The following is a 17,251-nucleotide window of genomic DNA, read 5'->3' on the forward strand; positions in this document are numbered from 1 at the left end:
TCAATTGGGGTTTCAACACGGTCCCCTTGAAATATTAGATTGGCCTAGATTGGGTTAAAAGAGTAGCACATATAGTCAGATCCATAAAACTGTGCTATCGGCCTCCTCGAATTAATTTATTTTTTGCTCTTTTTTAAGACAAAAAAATAATCTCATGTAGTATTCACATGCATATATAAAATACCAAAATCTTCTTGTCCATAAAACCCAAACACAAAACTTGATTGGCAAAGAAAAAGAGGAACGAAAGAACGAACTAACAAAACCCGGTTCAACAACTGAGCCGGCTGAGATCTCTGGGGAGTAACAAATGTATATAAGAATATAAGAATGTAAGAATTTGAAATTCCCTGTACTACAATTATGATGAAGATGAAGGTCAAGCTCCAGGCGCCGCATCTTTCACCTTACTCTGCAAATACCCTCCATACTCTCTCGCATAATCCTTCACATGGCTCGCCGTGTCGTAAATTCGGCTCCTCGCGTACTCCAGCCCCTCCGATCCTGGCGGGTGCATCCCCTTGAAGTACCTATACGCCCAGGAGAACCCGGCAGCAGAAACAAGCGCAATGCCGCCCAGGGACAACACCCCCGTCGTCGTCGCGAACAGGAGGAAGGCCAGGGGAACCCAGATGGGTGATGTGAAGATGATGAAAGGGGTGAGGAAGATGAGGGCCAGGATGCCCGCCGTTAGGGTAACGCCGGTGAGGAACATCAGGATGGAGGCGGTGATGAAGAGGGTCAGGAACCCGAGGAGGTGCGGGGAGTGCGGGGTATGGTCTTGGAACCTCCGGAGGAGCGTGGAGGCGGCGGCGGCGCCGGTGGGGGTACGGTTGTCGGCCATGGCAGAGGAAAGGAAGTGTGGTGTGAAACAAAACAAAAAAAAGAGAAGAGTGGTGGAGGTGCGAGGGTTTTAAGGGTATGTGGGGGAATTGCAAAGGGATACGCGTGGTGGGCGTTGAGCTTTGGACGCCCTTCCTATGGCTGACCGTTTCTTTCATTTCCAGTTTATTAATTTGTTAACTAGTTGGCCTATATTTGGCTGCTTTGTATAACAGTTTGTTAATAGGGATTTATTGGGTACCAAAAAAACATTAAAATGTTTACAAATTAATTCCTAAATAGTTCATTAAATGTGTTATTAAATTCATATGGTGATACCCCTTTTCATGCTGCTTTTGGTAGGAGATGAGACAATAAGACATCATACTAGCGATACGTAACAAGTCAAAACGGACAATATCTGCTAGCACGGTGAGATTGAGTTGTTACAAATGGTATAAGTGAGATTGGGGTGTTACAAATGGTATAAGAGTCAGACATCTAGCAGTGTGGTGTACCAACGAGTACCTAGGTCTCAAAGAGGGCAAAGAGTAGAATGAAGCATCCCTTATAACAATGCGGAAACATCTCTCAGACTAACGACCTTTAAGGGGACTACTAGAGAGTAAAATCAAACATTGTTTATGAAATCTCTCTAAAATAAAGAATTATGGTTATTATTATCGGGAATTAACAGTTAGAATGTGGGTATGAAACTATTAAGCAATCAAATTTTGGGGTAATTGGTTGGATTCCAGTGTTGAAAGAGGATCCAATGTGATTATTATTTTTCCCCCATAACCCTCAAGTGGGAAGTGATCACATGAACTTATATTCAACTTCTACCTCTTTTGGTATATATTCATAAATTTCATCACTTTTACAGCTAACCTCAACCAATTAATATTAATTATTCACTCCCTTGTTTCCTGCGACGTGCCGTGTCTTCTTCTTCCCTTCATTTATAATAATTAATGCTCACAAAATTAAATTACTGGATATAATAAACCCTTTAATAAAATACATAATCCAGTTTCCTGAATTTGGTGTTCTAAGTTACCTCTGTAAATTACAGTAATCCTGGTACAGATACAAATGGATTTTGATTTTACACAACTATAAGGAAACCCATATACACATACATATAATGATTTTTTATTCCCTGATTTTCTTTGGGAAGTTATTCCCTTTTCTTTCTTCTTCTTCTCACTTTGATGAAGAATAGAGTTCAACAAAGATGATCACAAGATAATGAACTAAATCATCATAAATAAAGATTGGAAGTTTCAAAAAAAAAAAAACCTTTTTTAAGAATCTCAATGGTGCAATGGATTTGGACCAGTTGGGACGAGTCGTTTTTCGACGCCGTACCGGGGATCGATCTCCGCTGCAGCCGGGGGAGAATTGGTGTGATGGTGGCGGTGATGGCGGTGGCGATCATGTCGTTGATGGAGATGGTGAAGGAAGATGGTGAAGTCAAGTTTAAGCTTTCTGTTGAGAGAAAAGGAGGAGTCATTTGGGTTGGCATGGAGAGGAAGTGCATGAAAGAGGATGGTTGAAGAGGAAAGGAGGAGGAGGAGAGTAATGAATTTGCAGAGGGTTAAAGGCATTATGGATAATAATAATGAAAAGAGAATGGGTGTGGAGAGGGAGAGGGAGAAGGAGAGAAAGGACTGCATGGAGAGGAAAAAGAAGAGCAAGAAGAAAAGGGAATTAGAGAAGTAAATGAGAAAGGAGGATTTAGCGTAAGAAATGTTGAAGGAGAAGAAGGTTGACATTGAAGAGGAGAAAGGAAGAGAGAGAGAGAGAAAGGAGGGGACAAAACTGTGGAGAATTCTTGTTTCAATGACAACTTCCTTTGCGTTAAAGGAACAAAGCCTCATTTAAAGCAGATTGTCAAACTTTGAATTATATATTACCAAAACCCATTGACAGAGAGACAGAGAGAGATTATAAAAAAGAACAGAAGGAAGAAGGGAAAGAGAAGAGCTGACTTCAAAATTTGATCAAAGTTTAGGAAAATGGGTGTGTGGGATGGTGGCTGTTTTGCAGATTTCGAGGTCCATTTGGCTACAACTCACACACATACTATTGTTACCGTATTCTTAATTTTCAGATAGGAAATGCTTCCAATCTCTCTCTCTCCAGTAATAAATTAATAGAGAAAGTGTGAGATTCCATGTTGGTTGGAAAGGACAACGAAACATTCTTTACAAAGAATATGGAAACCTATTCCGAACAGACGCATTTTAAAACCATGAGACTGGCTACGATCCGTAACGGACCAAAACGGACAATATCTATTCAAAAACTCTCTAAGTTGAAGCCTTCTTCAACTGGGTGTGTGCCAATTGCCCGGGTTGAGATGAATATGTGTTGTGGTGGTGGTGGTGCTTGGAATAGGGGAAGCCAACCAGGAGAGTAAGCAACACACAAACAACAAAGATCCAATATGGTTGAGTGTGCAAACCCCAAGTTCCTAAACGATATTTTTTGTTAAAAACTAAGCATCCCCTTTTCTTCAGGAAGTGGGAATCACTCTGTCGGCTATTTCCCCCTTAGATGACACGCTTATCTTATCACTTCATCTAATATTCACCATCCGATCATTCGCCATATTGTAAATGGGGGCGACAATTCTTATGCAGAAATGTCGGCATGGGTTGGGAAAATTCATGAGAAGAGGGGGGGAAAGTCAAATCACCCCCCACCTACATACACTTTCACCAAATAACACTCAGCAAATTCTTGTGTATTAGTTCACATTTGGTATATCATAGTGGATGGCCTTCATCCTGATGCCTTGTGGCATTCCTACTTCTTTCCACCTACCCCACTAGGATTGTTTCAATCACTTCCTATACTTCCTTGAACAGAATCTGTTCCTACAGCCTTGTCCCTGAGTTCTAGACTTCCTACCTAGCTCACAAGTTGTGCAACCTCCTCTATTCTAAAAGTTTATAATAACAAAGCTGGGGATGAGGGCAACATATTAAGAGGATATAAGACAAACCTTTGAGAAGAGAACAGTTTTATGCAGGATTATTACCTTCTAAATGCAGCATTCTACCAAAAACAACAAGGAAAAACTATACTAACTCGCTCAATAAGTAAAATCCTGAACGAAATTGTGATCGGACGATATGAGAATATAAACATACAAACAAGCACACGCATTATGAAATATTCAAAAAGATATTGTACCTGATATGCTCGGTTGTTCCTTACAGGGTGAGAAAGGTGAAATTGTCTGGCAATCGCTGTCTTTATTTCTAAACTTCTGTATTGGCTAAACAAGTAAAAGCTATCGTAAAATACACCGTAAGTTTGCACACGTGTCGTCCCACTGTAATTGGTAACTAATGGATTTACATTCCTTAAATCAATTAAACATCTATTTTCCTTCATCTTTTCTTCCGGCACACCAAACTGGTAAAGAACAATTCAATTCAGCAGAGTCCCCAAGATGAAATATCAGCAGCAAATCAAGCAAGTATAGGTTAGGGATCTTTAAAATCGACTCTAATATAACAAGTAACACGACTGCACAAGATTAACTGCAGAGGTCCTACCGTAATTCACTAAGGCCTTCCAGATGGAAGAAAGACAATATCACCTTGTATTATATATTGGGGTATAAAATTCTCTTTGCCTCTTCAACCTTCCTCCCAATCCACATCATCTTCTTCTTCATCTTCTACCGAAGCTGATGCTTCAACATTCAAGTCACCAACCTTGTAATTTTCATTTGCGTTACCTGTAATACGGCAAGAAAGGTAAGGTTCCTCCTTAAATCCCAACTTACTTTTACACATAATAAGCAGGATATAAACACCATAAAACACTTAAAAGAGTCGAACGTGGAAAAGAAAAGCCACGTCTCACCCTCTATTGGAGCCTCCTCCCATTCAATATCATCTTCTTCTTCATCCTCTTCACGTTTTGCCTTCATTCCTACCTGGCGACTGGCATTTGTGTAAGACAAGTTGTCAGTAATCTCTGTTCTGGATAATTCCTTTTGTCCCTTAGCAGCTTCTTCAAGCTCTTGTTGCTTCTTCAGTATAGCAGCATAATAAGCTTTAACATACTCATCCTACAATACGCCAACCAGTACATAAATCATATAATCTCTTTCAATTTTTATGATTAAAAAAACTCTTTAATTCATAAGAAATGAAAAGAGCCAGTCTAATTGAACGAACCTGTATATTCGTTTTATCATCATCATTGGCCGATGACTTTTTATCATCAGAAAACTGAGCAGAAGCTGAACCAGCATCCATCTTTGACTCCCCTTTGACCTCCCCACGTTGTTCCTTTGTGAGGTTCATCCCTTCTTTGATCATCCAAGGAGGTAACACTTTCAGAGCAGTGTTCTCAGATTCAGATTTAACATTCACTCCCTTGCTCTCAGCCCCAGAAAAGGCAACTTCGACCTAACAGGTTCATTCAAAAACTCATCGACCGTTAGACTGGTTCCTTTCAAGATCCAAAGATATAACAAGCATGAGGTGAAAAAATGGGATACCTTTGTCTCGCCAACAAAAGGCATAGGTGTTCCCCCATATCCTAAACCTTGTGATGATTTTGAGGGATCATTGCCATTGAGATCACCATTTGCTCCACGTGCAGCTGCACTTGCACGAGCTTCCCATGCTAAAAGAGTTCCAAATTCTGGAACTGGCAAATCTTTGACTCTGCTGAGTTGTTCCATTAAAGGCTTAAGCTGAACCTACAATTATTTGATTTATTCATCAATTTAGAAATAGGAAAATCATTTTCTAAACTCAAGGGAACAAACACAATTCATAAATTATTTCAGAAAAATGGCTTGAAGATGAAGGTCAGTGTTATATTCAACTAACAAATGTAAAAAACTTCAGCAATCAATGATCTCCATTACAGCATAGAGTTATACCTTGTGTTCTCATATCCAGGATAAAACTTTATCAAGATCGTTATGATTATATATATATATATATACATAGAGAGAGAGAGAGAGAGAGAGAGAGGGGGGGGGGAATTTGAAGTTGAAAAATAAATTTCTTTTTCAAGAGATCAAACCTCCATCTTCTGAAGCATGTCCTTCAATTTTTCATGCCGGCGCTTCCTGGCATTATCATCTCCATCCCCTCCTTGGGCAGCAGCCAGTTTGTCACTCTCTGCAACCAGCTCGCCATTGCAATTTTCACAATGGAAGTATTCATCCTCAAGAGAGATTAATCGAAGAGCATCCAAAGCAGTGTACCTAATCAATATCATTAAACTTTCAAGCTTGTTTCCAGATTAAAAAGTCAATAACAAGTGTGCAGTGCTGTGATCTCATCCAGTTTAAAATTACAAAATATCAGAAAGAACATTTCTTAAGAGAAAAATAACATATCATCAACACCTTCTCGAACAGTTGGGGCATATATACTCTTGAACTGTGTTCTTGTCCTCCAGTTCATCTTTCAGTTTTTTCTTCATGCGGTGCAGTCTGTATCTAACCACATCATAGACCTGTAACCAGGATTAGCTATACTAAGGGAACTGATCAGAGTTAAAGTCTGTTTTCACTGGGTTTAAATACAATTATTATTGAGCGATGAAGCAACTAATTGAAGTATATATATAAAAGAAACCTGTGCATAGTCTAGCGAGCAATAAGAATGTGTGTGCATCTTAATCTTTTCATCCCCCTCCTTCCCCGGGTGTTGGCCATCGGCTGTGGCAGCAACTGCAGCGCTAAATATCTTTGCTCCCTTAGCTGTCTGGAAAAGCAAAGAGCAAAAATTTGAAGAGCATGCCTAGCAATAACTTATTTATTAGACACAAAATTGAAAATGTCTGTAAAAGCATATCGACACAAACTAAAATGTTCAGCACACAAAATTGAAAAATATGAAAATGAAAATGTCAATGACTTATTAGACACAAAATTGAAAGTTCAAAGATTTATTAGACACATTTTAAAGTTCAAGAACCAAATAGACACAAACTAGAAAGTTCAGCACATAACTTATAATTTAACCCAAATTGAAACAAAGACACCTGGAGGCAACAAAAACGGTAACTTCCCAAGGTCTCCAATGGCCTTGTCGTTCCTTGAAACAATTCTCTGTTTATTTTTAACAAAATTTCCCAAAAGAACGAACAAACTTCATTCAACATAAGCACCTTAGATGCTATAGACAATCAAGTTAAGATGCTTAAAACTACATACTAAGAAATTCCAATTTACTAACCTAACAGGAACAGTAACAAGATGCATTGACAGAATCGGCACTGACCTCCCTTCTATGATCTCGGGTAACCAATTTTTCCTCTTCTAAAAACCTTAGTGTTCGACGTAATTGCTTCGAATGTAGTTTTAAATTCTTTGCCAAATCTTCTTCTCGAACCCATTGTCGTCTAGGACAGGATACGAAAACAAATGTGATAAGCAAAGGAAAAATGTGGCTGTAAAACAGCTCGCCAGATTCATGTTAAGAATGCATGGCTTCGTCATCATAGCAAATTCAAGAACAGAAACTCTGACATAAAATTACAACCCTCAGACAGGTTCATGTTCCAAATCCTTCATGATAATAGATTAAGAAACTTCAAAATGACATTTTTCAGTTAGCTATTTGCTCAGACCGTCTGAAAAATTTAACTTAAAAACAGGATAAGGTTCTTTAACAGATGAGCAAATTAAAAGCAAAAATGAAATGATAAACTCGAGTTTGAAATAATCAAAAGTACAACTAAGCTATTCAGTGAGCTATATCAATGTGAATGACCTGCATCAATGTGACCTTTCTTCAACTTAGCTTAACTAGAGAAATAACGTATACAAGAAACACATATATAAACAACCATAATATGCAGTTGTTCCACACCAGCACTAGCTGAATTGGGTATCCAATACATATAGTGCCAGCTTAGTCTGGGAATAGAACTACCAAGAATCCGGTATAAAGTGCATTACGCTCATATTTCCACTATTCTAATCATATTCAAGCACAGTTCCTGCCTAGAATTCATTCCACTAATGTAGCTCTGCCTCCCCAGCTTCATGACGAAAAATTGAGCGGCAGAATTCTGCCTTGTAAAAACACTGAAGATTGCCAAGTAAATAAAAACGCCAAAGTGCAGTACCTCGTGAGAGCATCAAGCACGACAACCGCGATTCCCCTATTATCACTCCGACCGGTCTTGGGCTGATTATCTCCTTTAGTCGTAATGTCATCGTAGAAAGCTCTTGCAGCTAGCTTCACCAACCTGCCCAATAAATCAAGATCATTCAACACACCAAATTAAACAAAACCCAGGAAGCTAATGAAAACAGAAAACAATCCCATTGTTCACAGCTAGAGAAGATATTCAAATTGCCATTTTTATCAGTGGAGAGGGCTCATAAGTTAATAGAGGAAAGTACCTGTTAAAAGGTTCGATACTCATGATGATGATGAATTAACTTGGGATTCAATTGCTCAAGTGCTGGTGTCGCTATTACATGTGAGCTGATTTTTTTCAGTATTCGACTCGAGCAGGACTTCGCAGAGAGCGATCTGAGAATCGTGGGAGAGAAGGAAAAGAAAAAGAAAAATGGAGCGAAAGAGAGACATTGGCCGTCATAAATAGACGAAATAAAGCGCACCAAATACTACTAGATAATTTGCGGGTCGGTTTATCTGCATTCTATCGGGTTCATCCGTAAATGGGCTTTCATTGGCCCGATTTATTGGGCCTCTGTAAACCCTTCTGGGCCTAACTTTTTGAATCAAAATTTGGGCTGGCCCATGGGTTCATCAGCCAAATTCTATTCCGATTGAATTATTCATATGTTATTTAATAATTTTTTAAAAATCAAATTGAACTCTTTAAAAATACATTTTTTTGTCATATTATAACTCCAATCCAATAAAAACGTGACACGTATAATTTATATTTTTAATTTTTAAATTTATGCTTTTTTTTTATTTTTTTTATTTTTAACCCGCGATACGACTTAAATAAGTATAAATGGCGTTTATATGTTTAATTTTTAAAAAATAAACAAAATATATCCTAAAAAATGAATGATTAATGTATAAATTATTGGGTCGAGGAAGAAGAAGAACCACAAATCATGCATCATATTTATTTTTTGTACGACAAAATGTCCAATTTATGTGGTGCACCGCCCCTAAAGTTTTGATATTTATATTCAATACCATAATGTCTATTTTTGCTGCTCAATATATTCTCTGTCTCTCTTTCTATAAATATTGTTCAAGCACTATTCTTCTTTTTTTCCTTACTATATATCATTGGTAACAAGAAATCAAAATGGGTCATGATTAGGTTAAAATACATTGAAAGGGTGTGAGATCTCGGAAATTATCGAATCTTTAGAATGATGGTCAGTAGAGTTACATTGGTCTTATTAGATTCGACAGTGCACAGTTGTTCACGAAATGTGCCATGGAACATTCGTCGACTATAGGAGCTTGACACATGAGCGATACGTCAGACCAATCCAATTCGTCTAATTCTAAGAATGACTTCGAGAAAGATGACAGCCCAGTCTTCGTCTTTTTTATGGTGCTCGAGCTCCTGTTTTGCTTGTGTTCTTCATCGATGCTTGCGGGGAATATAAATTAATTAGTGGAAGTCGTGTATTATAAATTCCACGAAGGGACAGGTGTTGGGCATGCATATGGCATATATATTTGATTATAATCATATGATATGTGTTATTATTCTAGGGAGACTGAGGGATAAAAGCATATGAAAAGGTCTAAATTAATCTTGACTAACCACTTTTATTCTATGAATTTTCCAATTAAGGGTCCAATCCCACCTTGTTGTCTACATCTTCTTGGCAGCTTCAATGCTTCTCCTTTGGGGGTTTTTTAGTCATTTCCTCATTGCCCCTATGTTCTATCAACAACACTGACTATATATGCACACCCTTTTTCTTTCTTGAAATGACAATATATTTGATTTGGTATCATATATATAAGGAATTCCATTATATATAGAAAAAGTTAGGAACACACGAACTTAACGTTTATCATCTTTGAAGATTCGAATTCTTCCATTACAATTGTCCACTTTTATTCTAAAAGTCGATGGGTTATAGACACTAATTAGCTAGTGTGGAACTCCTTCCTAACCATCTTCCTCTCGAACAAAGTACACCATAGGAGGCTTATGAAGCCGTCGAACAGCCTCTTCTTAATCGAGGCTCAACTTCCCAAGTTGTTATTTTTGCTTCATTTGTTTGTTTCGACATATTTCGATCGTGGGTCACATCCAACCAGAAGAACTCAACCCTAAACCTAAACTATGGACAAATATGATCTAAATGACTTTAGGGTTGGTATTAAAATTGGCATCAGAAGAAGCAATACCGATCTGACACTAGCGCTCAAAAAACATACACATAACCCACACAGATATTTTAAAGTGGCATAAGGATAAAGAACAAAACATGGACACATGGACTTTCTTTCCCATCACCACCCCCTTTAATTTAACTCGTTAATACACATCCACACCAGATGAACTCAAATTTCAAAACTTTTAAAATTTTTCTGAACAAAAAAAGTGTCCAAATCAGAGCACTGTGCATAGAAATAGGTGACACAATTGGGTTAAGAACAAAAAGTGGTGCCCTACAAAGGCATATCCAAAGTACTGTGTAGCAGTCTGAGGTGAGGGAAATGGGCTTATGTTCATCCCCTCCAAGCCTGAAAACGCACATGAATCTGAGCTCAAAAATGGGGGTTTCAAATTTCAGCCACAAATATGAGTCCTTTTTTGTTAATTTCTTTTCTAGGGTTTGTTTATGTGATCATACTCATGCTTCTTACCTTTCACTATCACCCACTCTCCCATTCAAAGAACCTTTTTTTTTTCTTTTTTTCCCTTTGTTTGAAGCTTATCTTCTTTCAAATGAAAGCAACCCTGGAACAACCCAATTACCCAGCTCTGCAATAACATCATGAGTGGTCATCAGTAATTATGTCAGGCTAAAGAGAGAGAGTGTGGGCGGCATGAATATATGGAAAGGGATTTCTAGGGTTTAGGCCAGAAAGAGGTGTCTTTTTTCCTTAGGGTTTAGTTAATAATTTTGCAAAAGGAAGATGAAGAAACAGTGAAATGGATATGTGAGATGAGAAATGAGGTTTCTTTTTTAGGGTTTGCCCATTTGGTGATTGCTTTAGGGTTTTGGAGATAGACAGGCATATGACAAGTGGGAAGTACAACCACAAAATTTTTCTTTTGGAGAGACCCGTCTCTAATCACCCACGTCTATTCCTAGTAGATATTATCTTTTTTGTGTTTTTTTTTTTTTGTGAGATCTCGCAATCCATCTTCCTTCGGGTCCCAGTGTCCCACTAGCACTCGTTTTCTTCTCCAATTGATAGATCCTAAACCCTAAACACTCATTCTCTCCTCCAATCAATGTGAGACCCTCAATTTAGCTCATTAAGTACTCAGCATCTTCACTAGCACTCGTTCCTTTTTCCCATCGATGTGGGACCCTCCCAATTCCCCTCCTTTGAGTCCAGTGTACTTTTTGGCACATCGCCCCGTGTCCTCTCCTTCGAGGCTCAGTCTCCTAGTACATAACACTTACCGTTAGCAGATATTGTCTTTTTTAAACTTTCTCCCGTAGATTTTGTAGGTTGAAGAAAAAGTTGGATAGATAAGGACGCATGGAGTAGCAATAACAACATTCTCTCCTAAGTGAGTTGAGAGAAAAAAAGAGAGAAAGGAAAGAGAGAGAGAGAGAAATGGGGTTTCTACTTTTTGTTGAAAGCGACAGTAGGGAAAGAGAGAAATTATTAGTTTCTTAGAGGAAAAAAACCAGTCAACACAGAGATAGACCCATTGCTTCTCTAGCCACAGGCTAATTCAGAATTGTACACTGCTACCCGAGATAGAAATAATTGTCCTTTCACTTGTAAGCTTATATATATACATATACATATCCCTTTCCTCCCACATCCAACATTCAAATTACCTCACAAATTGCAAACACTACATTACAACAAAAACAACAACAATACAAACCCACACTCAATGATCGCTCATCACCCCATAAAAGGGTATGTTTTGCAGCAATAATACATACCCTTCTTCCAAAACTGATCCAAAATGAAGCCCCTTTCATGCTTTTCGCCGGAGGTTGACCGGTGGAGGACTGAGCAGCTGTGTCTGTCACTGTCATCCTCTACTAGCCACGTGAAGTGGCACAAATACTAGGTCACTTCTCTCCACTCACAACTCTAAAGATCCCACCTTTTTTATCAAAACAAACACCCCTTCTTAACATGTTCTTCTAGGGTTTCTTCTTTGTTCTTGAGAATTCCAAATTAAGGAACAAAAAGATATGTTTTTGTTCAATGCTAATGACTCCATCTCTTTCCCTGACCATTCTTTTCTCCACTTTCCTCCATTTCATGATGATCCCACCCTTCATGTTCTTCAACAACAACCTCAAAATGACATTTTACTGCACCAAATTCTATTGAATGAACCTCCATCAAATTTCATAAGCGAGTTCGGATCTGAATCAACGAGAATTATTGTCGATGAGGAACACCATCATCGTGTTCATCAAAGCCTGATCATGGAGCAGCCAATTCAAAGAAAACAAGCTTCTTCAAAGAGGGATAGGCATAGTAAAATCGACACGCTTCGTGGACCGAGAGATCGCCGAATGCGACTCTCGTTGCCGGTGGCTAGGGAATTTTTTGGTCTACAAGACATGCTTGGTGTTGACAAAGCTAGTAAAACTGTTGAGTGGTTGCTATTTCAAGCTAGACATGAAATCAAGAAGCTTTCATGCCATGACCGCGGTGGCAATGGCGATATGAGGAGTCCATCCATTTCGGATGGAGAAGTCGTGTCTGGGATCGACGAAACAATTGTCAATAGTAAAATCAACATGAAAGAAAGTCGAAAAGCGACGAAGAAGGAGAAGAGAGGTAGGGTTGCGAGGAAGACGACGTACTACCCTCTTGCGAAAGAGTGTAGAGAGAAAGCGAGAGAAAGAGCAAGAGCAAGAACGATCGAGAAACAGCTGCAAAGTGGAAAGAAAACGTTGTCATCGGATCAAACAAACACAAATAAGCAAATTGAAGGAAGAATTCAAGATGTTATTAGAACAAGTTCATCATGGAGTACCCAAATTGATGATCAGCAATTAAGAACAAGAAATGATGAAACAGATGATGGTTTGATGATGATGGGGAGGTGGAGCCAAGAGGTAAGTTCCAAACAGCCACAAACTTAATTATTTTTCACGCATTATCAAATAAGTAAAGTCCAAGAAATTTTTGAAGTACAGATTGTTGTTCATACGTTTCTGACCATTTTGTTATAATTGGGGCTTACATTTCAGCATCCATTTGAAGACTTCCAATTCTTTGGAAAACCATGGGAACCCGACAACAATCATGGCATATGTAGCTGAGATTCATCCCTTAAATACTTTCAAGTGTGTCCAATAATGGTAAATTTTTATCATTCTCATAATGCTTTGTGTTTCCCTTCCCCTTTCCTCTCTTCTTTCTTCTATTTCGAGTGTATAATTATACAAAACATCTTCTTCTATCTCGGACCCGTAAATAAAATCTCTTAGATCTTGTTTGACAACAACTTCCTTTTTAGTAAACAAGCTTTTAACATATAACTAAGACATATCATGCGACAACCTAAGCTCATCACTAACATATATTGTCTTTTTTAGACTTTTTCGACTTCTCAAGGTTTTTAAGAACACTTAAATGTTTCGTTTTTCTGTTCAGCTGATGTAGATATTATTGTCTTTTTTGGGCTTTCGCTCGTATTTTTAAAATGGGTCTGACCATAAGTGCATTAGAGAGAAGGTGGTGGGAAGGCTTTTAAGAAAGGATTGAATGACCCATGATTTAATAATTATCCACTACATAGTACAAACCAAACCCATATGTTGTGTAACTCTTACATTCACACATACTAACAAACAATTTTCAACATTCCAAATGATTTTATGGCACGACACTTTTACTATATTAATTAATTACATGGTATTTGTTTTCTTGTTTCTTAGGAATAAATATATGAAGTTTTATGGTTATTGGATAATATTGGAAGAAGAGGAACATAGCTTGTTTCTTGAGCCAATAATGTTGTAGCACTTTATATGAAAAAGGAATGGCTATTTGTTTCTGTTTATGGTGTGGTAGTTTGTTGAAAGATGATGGAGAGCCCAAGGGTTGGTTTTTTTAGCTCATGTAATTCTCGAGATTTAAAGGAAAGTAGTACATGTAAATTCTTGTTATACTCACTTTGACTAAAAGTTTTTTCGGGTCCATTCGTCTGAAAAATCTGGGCGGAAGGACTCTTACTCAACAAATCAAAGTTACAGGAGGACATCATGCTGATGACTCTGAAGAGCTCCTATCGACAGAGTCGTTTGATACCTTGAATATCTCAAACTAGTCGAGGTAGGAAAATGAGAGAGATTGAAAATATGTATAGATAGTTAGTTGACAACTGGAGGTTAGTTTAGCAACTCAACAACTACCTAAACTTACTATATTTGATGGCTAAAAATGTTTGTAGGATCCTATATTCTGAGTAGGGGGTGGTAAAAATAAATATAGAAATCCATTTTAAAATTTAATTTTAGAATAATTAAGCAAGAAAAATAATACCTAATCAACACCTAAAGCAAACAAATATTATAATTAAACGTGTTTGCTCCCCACATCTATTTATAATTAGCTAATTATGATTTTAATATATTTCCTCAACAAGTGAATTAAGAGGTATTTAAAACATTATTTTTTTTTAATTTGTAATTTTCCGAAATTAGGTTTAAATTCCTGTTTTCTGTGTTTGAAAACTCATCCATTATTTAATTAAATAAATATAGAAACAAAAAGATATAATTTCGTGTAGATCCAACAGGAAGATATCTACGTTATGGAAATGAATTAATTTCAATATTTCAAGATCAATTTTCTTAAAAAAATTAAAATTTAGGGCTGAAAAAGAGAGAGACAAGAACAATAATAATAATAATAATTTATATTCCGAATATTTATATATATAAAAAAGAAAAGAAAAAGAAAATTTACCTAGTTGGGAATGGCAGAACTTGAAGCTGGAGAAATCTGAAGCAGGCTCTGGAAGTAGACGAAAGCAAGCCCCCTGTTTCAAAATCATGAGAGAGAAAGACCGAAGGAGAGAGAGAGGAGAGAAACTGTTTTTTTTTTTTTTTACTGTGTTCTTAAAAAAAAATGGGAACATACAGAGTTTCCCATGATTTTGGTAAAGTAAAAGTTAGAAAAAAAAACCCTTTTCCTTTTTTTTAGCTTTCATTTTTTTTTGGTTTCATTTCTGGTCTATAAATTCATGATTCTTTTCTTAATTAGTCGATATGAGACTTCTTAATTAGTCGATAAGATTGGGACGGACATTAAAGCATTTTGTGGCGGCCTCAGTTGATACCTTTTATTTTGATTGCATGCGGGGTTGGTGTGGTAGGGCATTGAATTTGGAAGCTTTTTAAGTATCACCAACCATCCATTCATTCATTCATTCCTTCTTAATCTTATTTCCAGTTTGGGTGAGGATAGGGGTAAAGATGAATGTAGCGTGTGAACAAAGAGTTCATAGAGTGGTTGTGGAAGAACAGGATCGGATCTGCAACCCCTAAAACTTGGCCGCTGAAAACTGAAACCTTAGTTACCGAACGGAGGAAGAGGAGTGGCGCCATTGTTGGTTTGAGTACCAAAGGACAGTCAGTAACAGACACATTGTTGCCCATTTTTTTTTACCGGAGGGAATCTCTATCTCAATTGTACCCGACCAAATCTCTATCTCCACCCTAATCATAATAATAATAATAATCACTTCTCCCCATTTTTTACGCTACATTAATTTTATTATACAAAATAAATTTGTATGCATTTATTATAAATAATGAATTAAATGGTATTCTTTGCTTATGGGTATGAATTTAAAATTATGAATATTAATAATAGTATTTTGGGCTTAGTTTCCATCAACTCAAGAAATGTAAGAATAATGATGAAGGGGACTGAAATAAATGGAATAAAAACATGAAATTTGGGGGTGGAATCAAAGATTAGAATCAAAAGAAATATGATTAAGTTTTTTTTTTTTTTTTTTTTAAAAAAAAGAAAAATAACAAGTTTGTGATCCAATTCAATGGATCTCAAAGATAAAGTGGAAGTGTATGATTGAAGAAAGAAGGATTTTGCACAGTAATACACCAAAAGAGCAAACTTGGGAGATTGGAATGATGCCACCATTTTCATTCCCCCACCCGACTAAACCAACTCTATATTATCTACACACAGTATATATAGTTGAGGATGAGTAGAAGAACCTGGGTTTTGCACTGCTTTGGGAGCCATAACCAGTGTGCCCACCAAGACCTTTCCGGCACCTGCAATGGGGACAGTTGCCCTAATGCTTATAAATGTTGTCTTTTTATGTCGATTTCGGGTTGTGGGTGTCGAACGAAAACTGAAGGGGAGGGTTCAAATCAGGGAGGAGAAAAGGACAGAGGAATTAATTAGAAAGAGAGAAAGGGAGAGAGCTATGGTGGCATCCCTATTGGGTGCGTCACTGTAATCTGCGCTTGATGGGTTTGCGTGATTTTGTTTCTCTTTCCCCAACGCTCCGCTCTGCATGGGATTAACTCTATTTTCATTAACCCCAAATAAACAATAATGGACGCCAAATGGCAGTCTTATGTTGAGTCCACCACGGTCGAGGAGAACACCACCAAACGAGAGGATTACACAAGATATACTTGGAGCCCTGGACAATGAATAGTTACCTCAATTAGACCAAGCGAATTCTTGATTGTGTCATAAAGAGCTTTATGGTCACGCCTCAATTGTCCACTTGTTCGGGTACATGTGACTACCAACCAGAAAAAGAAATGCAGTAGCTGAGTAGCTTAATGATGATGAGTCATATCGGGGTAAACTTTGCTTTTGCAGATGGAATCTTACGTATAATAGATTAATTAATTAATTTTTTAAAATTTAAAATTAAATAAATAGGAGATAAATTTATAATTTAAAGATTTATATGTATAAGAAAAGGGGTAGAATATGGTAATATTAGACTATTTTGTTTAGTAGCCGTGGATTTGGTGATACGCAAGGGAGATGACGTGTAGAAAGTGGAGAGCGTAGGCGAGTGGGGCCATCCAGAGCCCACAAAGTCCAAGTAGCTACTGTCCGAGGTCTGGGCCGACAGCCCTACGTACCCCACCATTAGGCCACTGTACCCTTTTCACCAAAAGCTCTTTTGATAAGCCCTCCTCACTTAACGCATCCATCCCCTTTTCCTTTTCTTTTTCTGTCCTTATCGTATTTCATTTTTCTTAATTTTTTTAATTTAACAAAAATTTGTTATTTACCCTCCTAATTAAAAAATT

General features: G+C 37.5%; 4 protein-coding genes across 5 annotated transcripts in view; 1 reads left to right on the forward strand and 3 right to left on the reverse strand.

Annotated features, from left to right (window-relative positions):
• The window catches only part of LOC111484892 (kinesin-like protein KIN-8A), a 29,396-nt gene extending 12,956 nt beyond the window's left edge, over positions 1-16,440 (reverse strand). The window contains exons 1-2 of the mRNA XM_023131533.1: positions 16,430-16,440; positions 3,651-3,658 (exon numbers count right to left, since the gene is read on the reverse strand). The gene's annotated coding sequence lies outside the window, so the exon portion shown is untranslated. The remainder of the gene's footprint in view (positions 1-3,650; positions 3,659-16,429) is intronic.
• On the reverse strand, positions 155-1,172 carry LOC111484904 (oleosin 16 kDa). Its single transcript, XM_023131549.1, has one exon. It carries the CDS (start codon positions 842-844, stop codon positions 380-382), a length of 465 nt encoding a protein of 154 aa, XP_022987317.1. The 5' UTR covers positions 845-1,172; the 3' UTR covers positions 155-379.
• Positions 4,069-8,398, reverse strand: LOC111484895 (general transcription factor IIE subunit 1-like). 2 transcript variants are annotated; one of them, XR_002718589.1, is made up of 11 exons: positions 8,225-8,398; positions 7,945-8,067; positions 7,095-7,215; positions 6,447-6,575; positions 6,215-6,324; positions 5,887-6,070; positions 5,351-5,554; positions 5,025-5,258; positions 4,708-4,915; positions 4,395-4,579; positions 4,069-4,251 (listed from the first exon to the last, which is right to left on the reverse strand). XR_002718589.1 is itself a non-coding variant. In XM_023131539.1 (10 exons), exons 1-10 carry the CDS (start codon positions 8,245-8,247, stop codon positions 4,479-4,481), a joined length of 1,437 nt encoding a protein of 478 aa, XP_022987307.1. In that variant the 5' UTR covers positions 8,248-8,398; the 3' UTR covers positions 4,069-4,478. The 2 variants fall into 2 exon arrangements, 1 of the variants encoding a protein (XP_022987307.1); XM_023131539.1 differs by having other exon boundaries at positions 4,069-4,579.
• On the forward strand, positions 11,971-13,491 carry LOC111484898 (transcription factor TCP18-like). Its single transcript, XM_023131542.1, has 2 exons — positions 11,971-13,051; positions 13,187-13,491. The coding sequence occupies exons 1-2, from the start codon at positions 12,173-12,175 to the stop codon at positions 13,256-13,258; spliced, it is 951 nt and encodes a 316-aa protein (XP_022987310.1). The 5' UTR covers positions 11,971-12,172; the 3' UTR covers positions 13,259-13,491.
• Positions 16,441-17,251: the final 811 nt, after the last annotated feature.

Source organism: Cucurbita maxima, unplaced genomic scaffold, assembly GCF_002738345.1.
Source record: "Cucurbita maxima cultivar Rimu unplaced genomic scaffold, Cmax_1.0 Cma_Scf00010, whole genome shotgun sequence".
In the NCBI taxonomy this organism is placed as follows: domain Eukaryota; kingdom Viridiplantae; phylum Streptophyta; class Magnoliopsida; order Cucurbitales; family Cucurbitaceae; genus Cucurbita; species Cucurbita maxima.

Coding starts and splice junctions, on each gene's coding strand:
- LOC111484904 (XM_023131549.1), bottom strand. CDS start 844: ATGGCCGACAACCGTACCCCCACCGGCGCCGCCGCCGCCTCCACGCTC.
- LOC111484895 (XM_023131539.1), bottom strand. CDS start 8,247: ATGAGTATCGAACCTTTTAACAG. Junction 7,216..7,944: donor GTGCTTGATGCTCTCACGAG/GTACTGCACTTT, acceptor ATCCTGTCCTAG/ACGACAATGGGTTCGAGAAG. Junction 4,916..5,024: donor ATGATAAAACGAATATACAG/GTTCGTTCAATT, acceptor GGCGTATTGTAG/GATGAGTATGTTAAAGCTTA.
- LOC111484898 (XM_023131542.1), top strand. CDS start 12,173: ATGTTTTTGTTCAATGCTAATGACTCCATCTCTTTCCCTGACCATTCT. Junction 13,052..13,186: donor TGGGGAGGTGGAGCCAAGAG/GTAAGTTCCAAA, acceptor CTTACATTTCAG/CATCCATTTGAAGACTTCCA.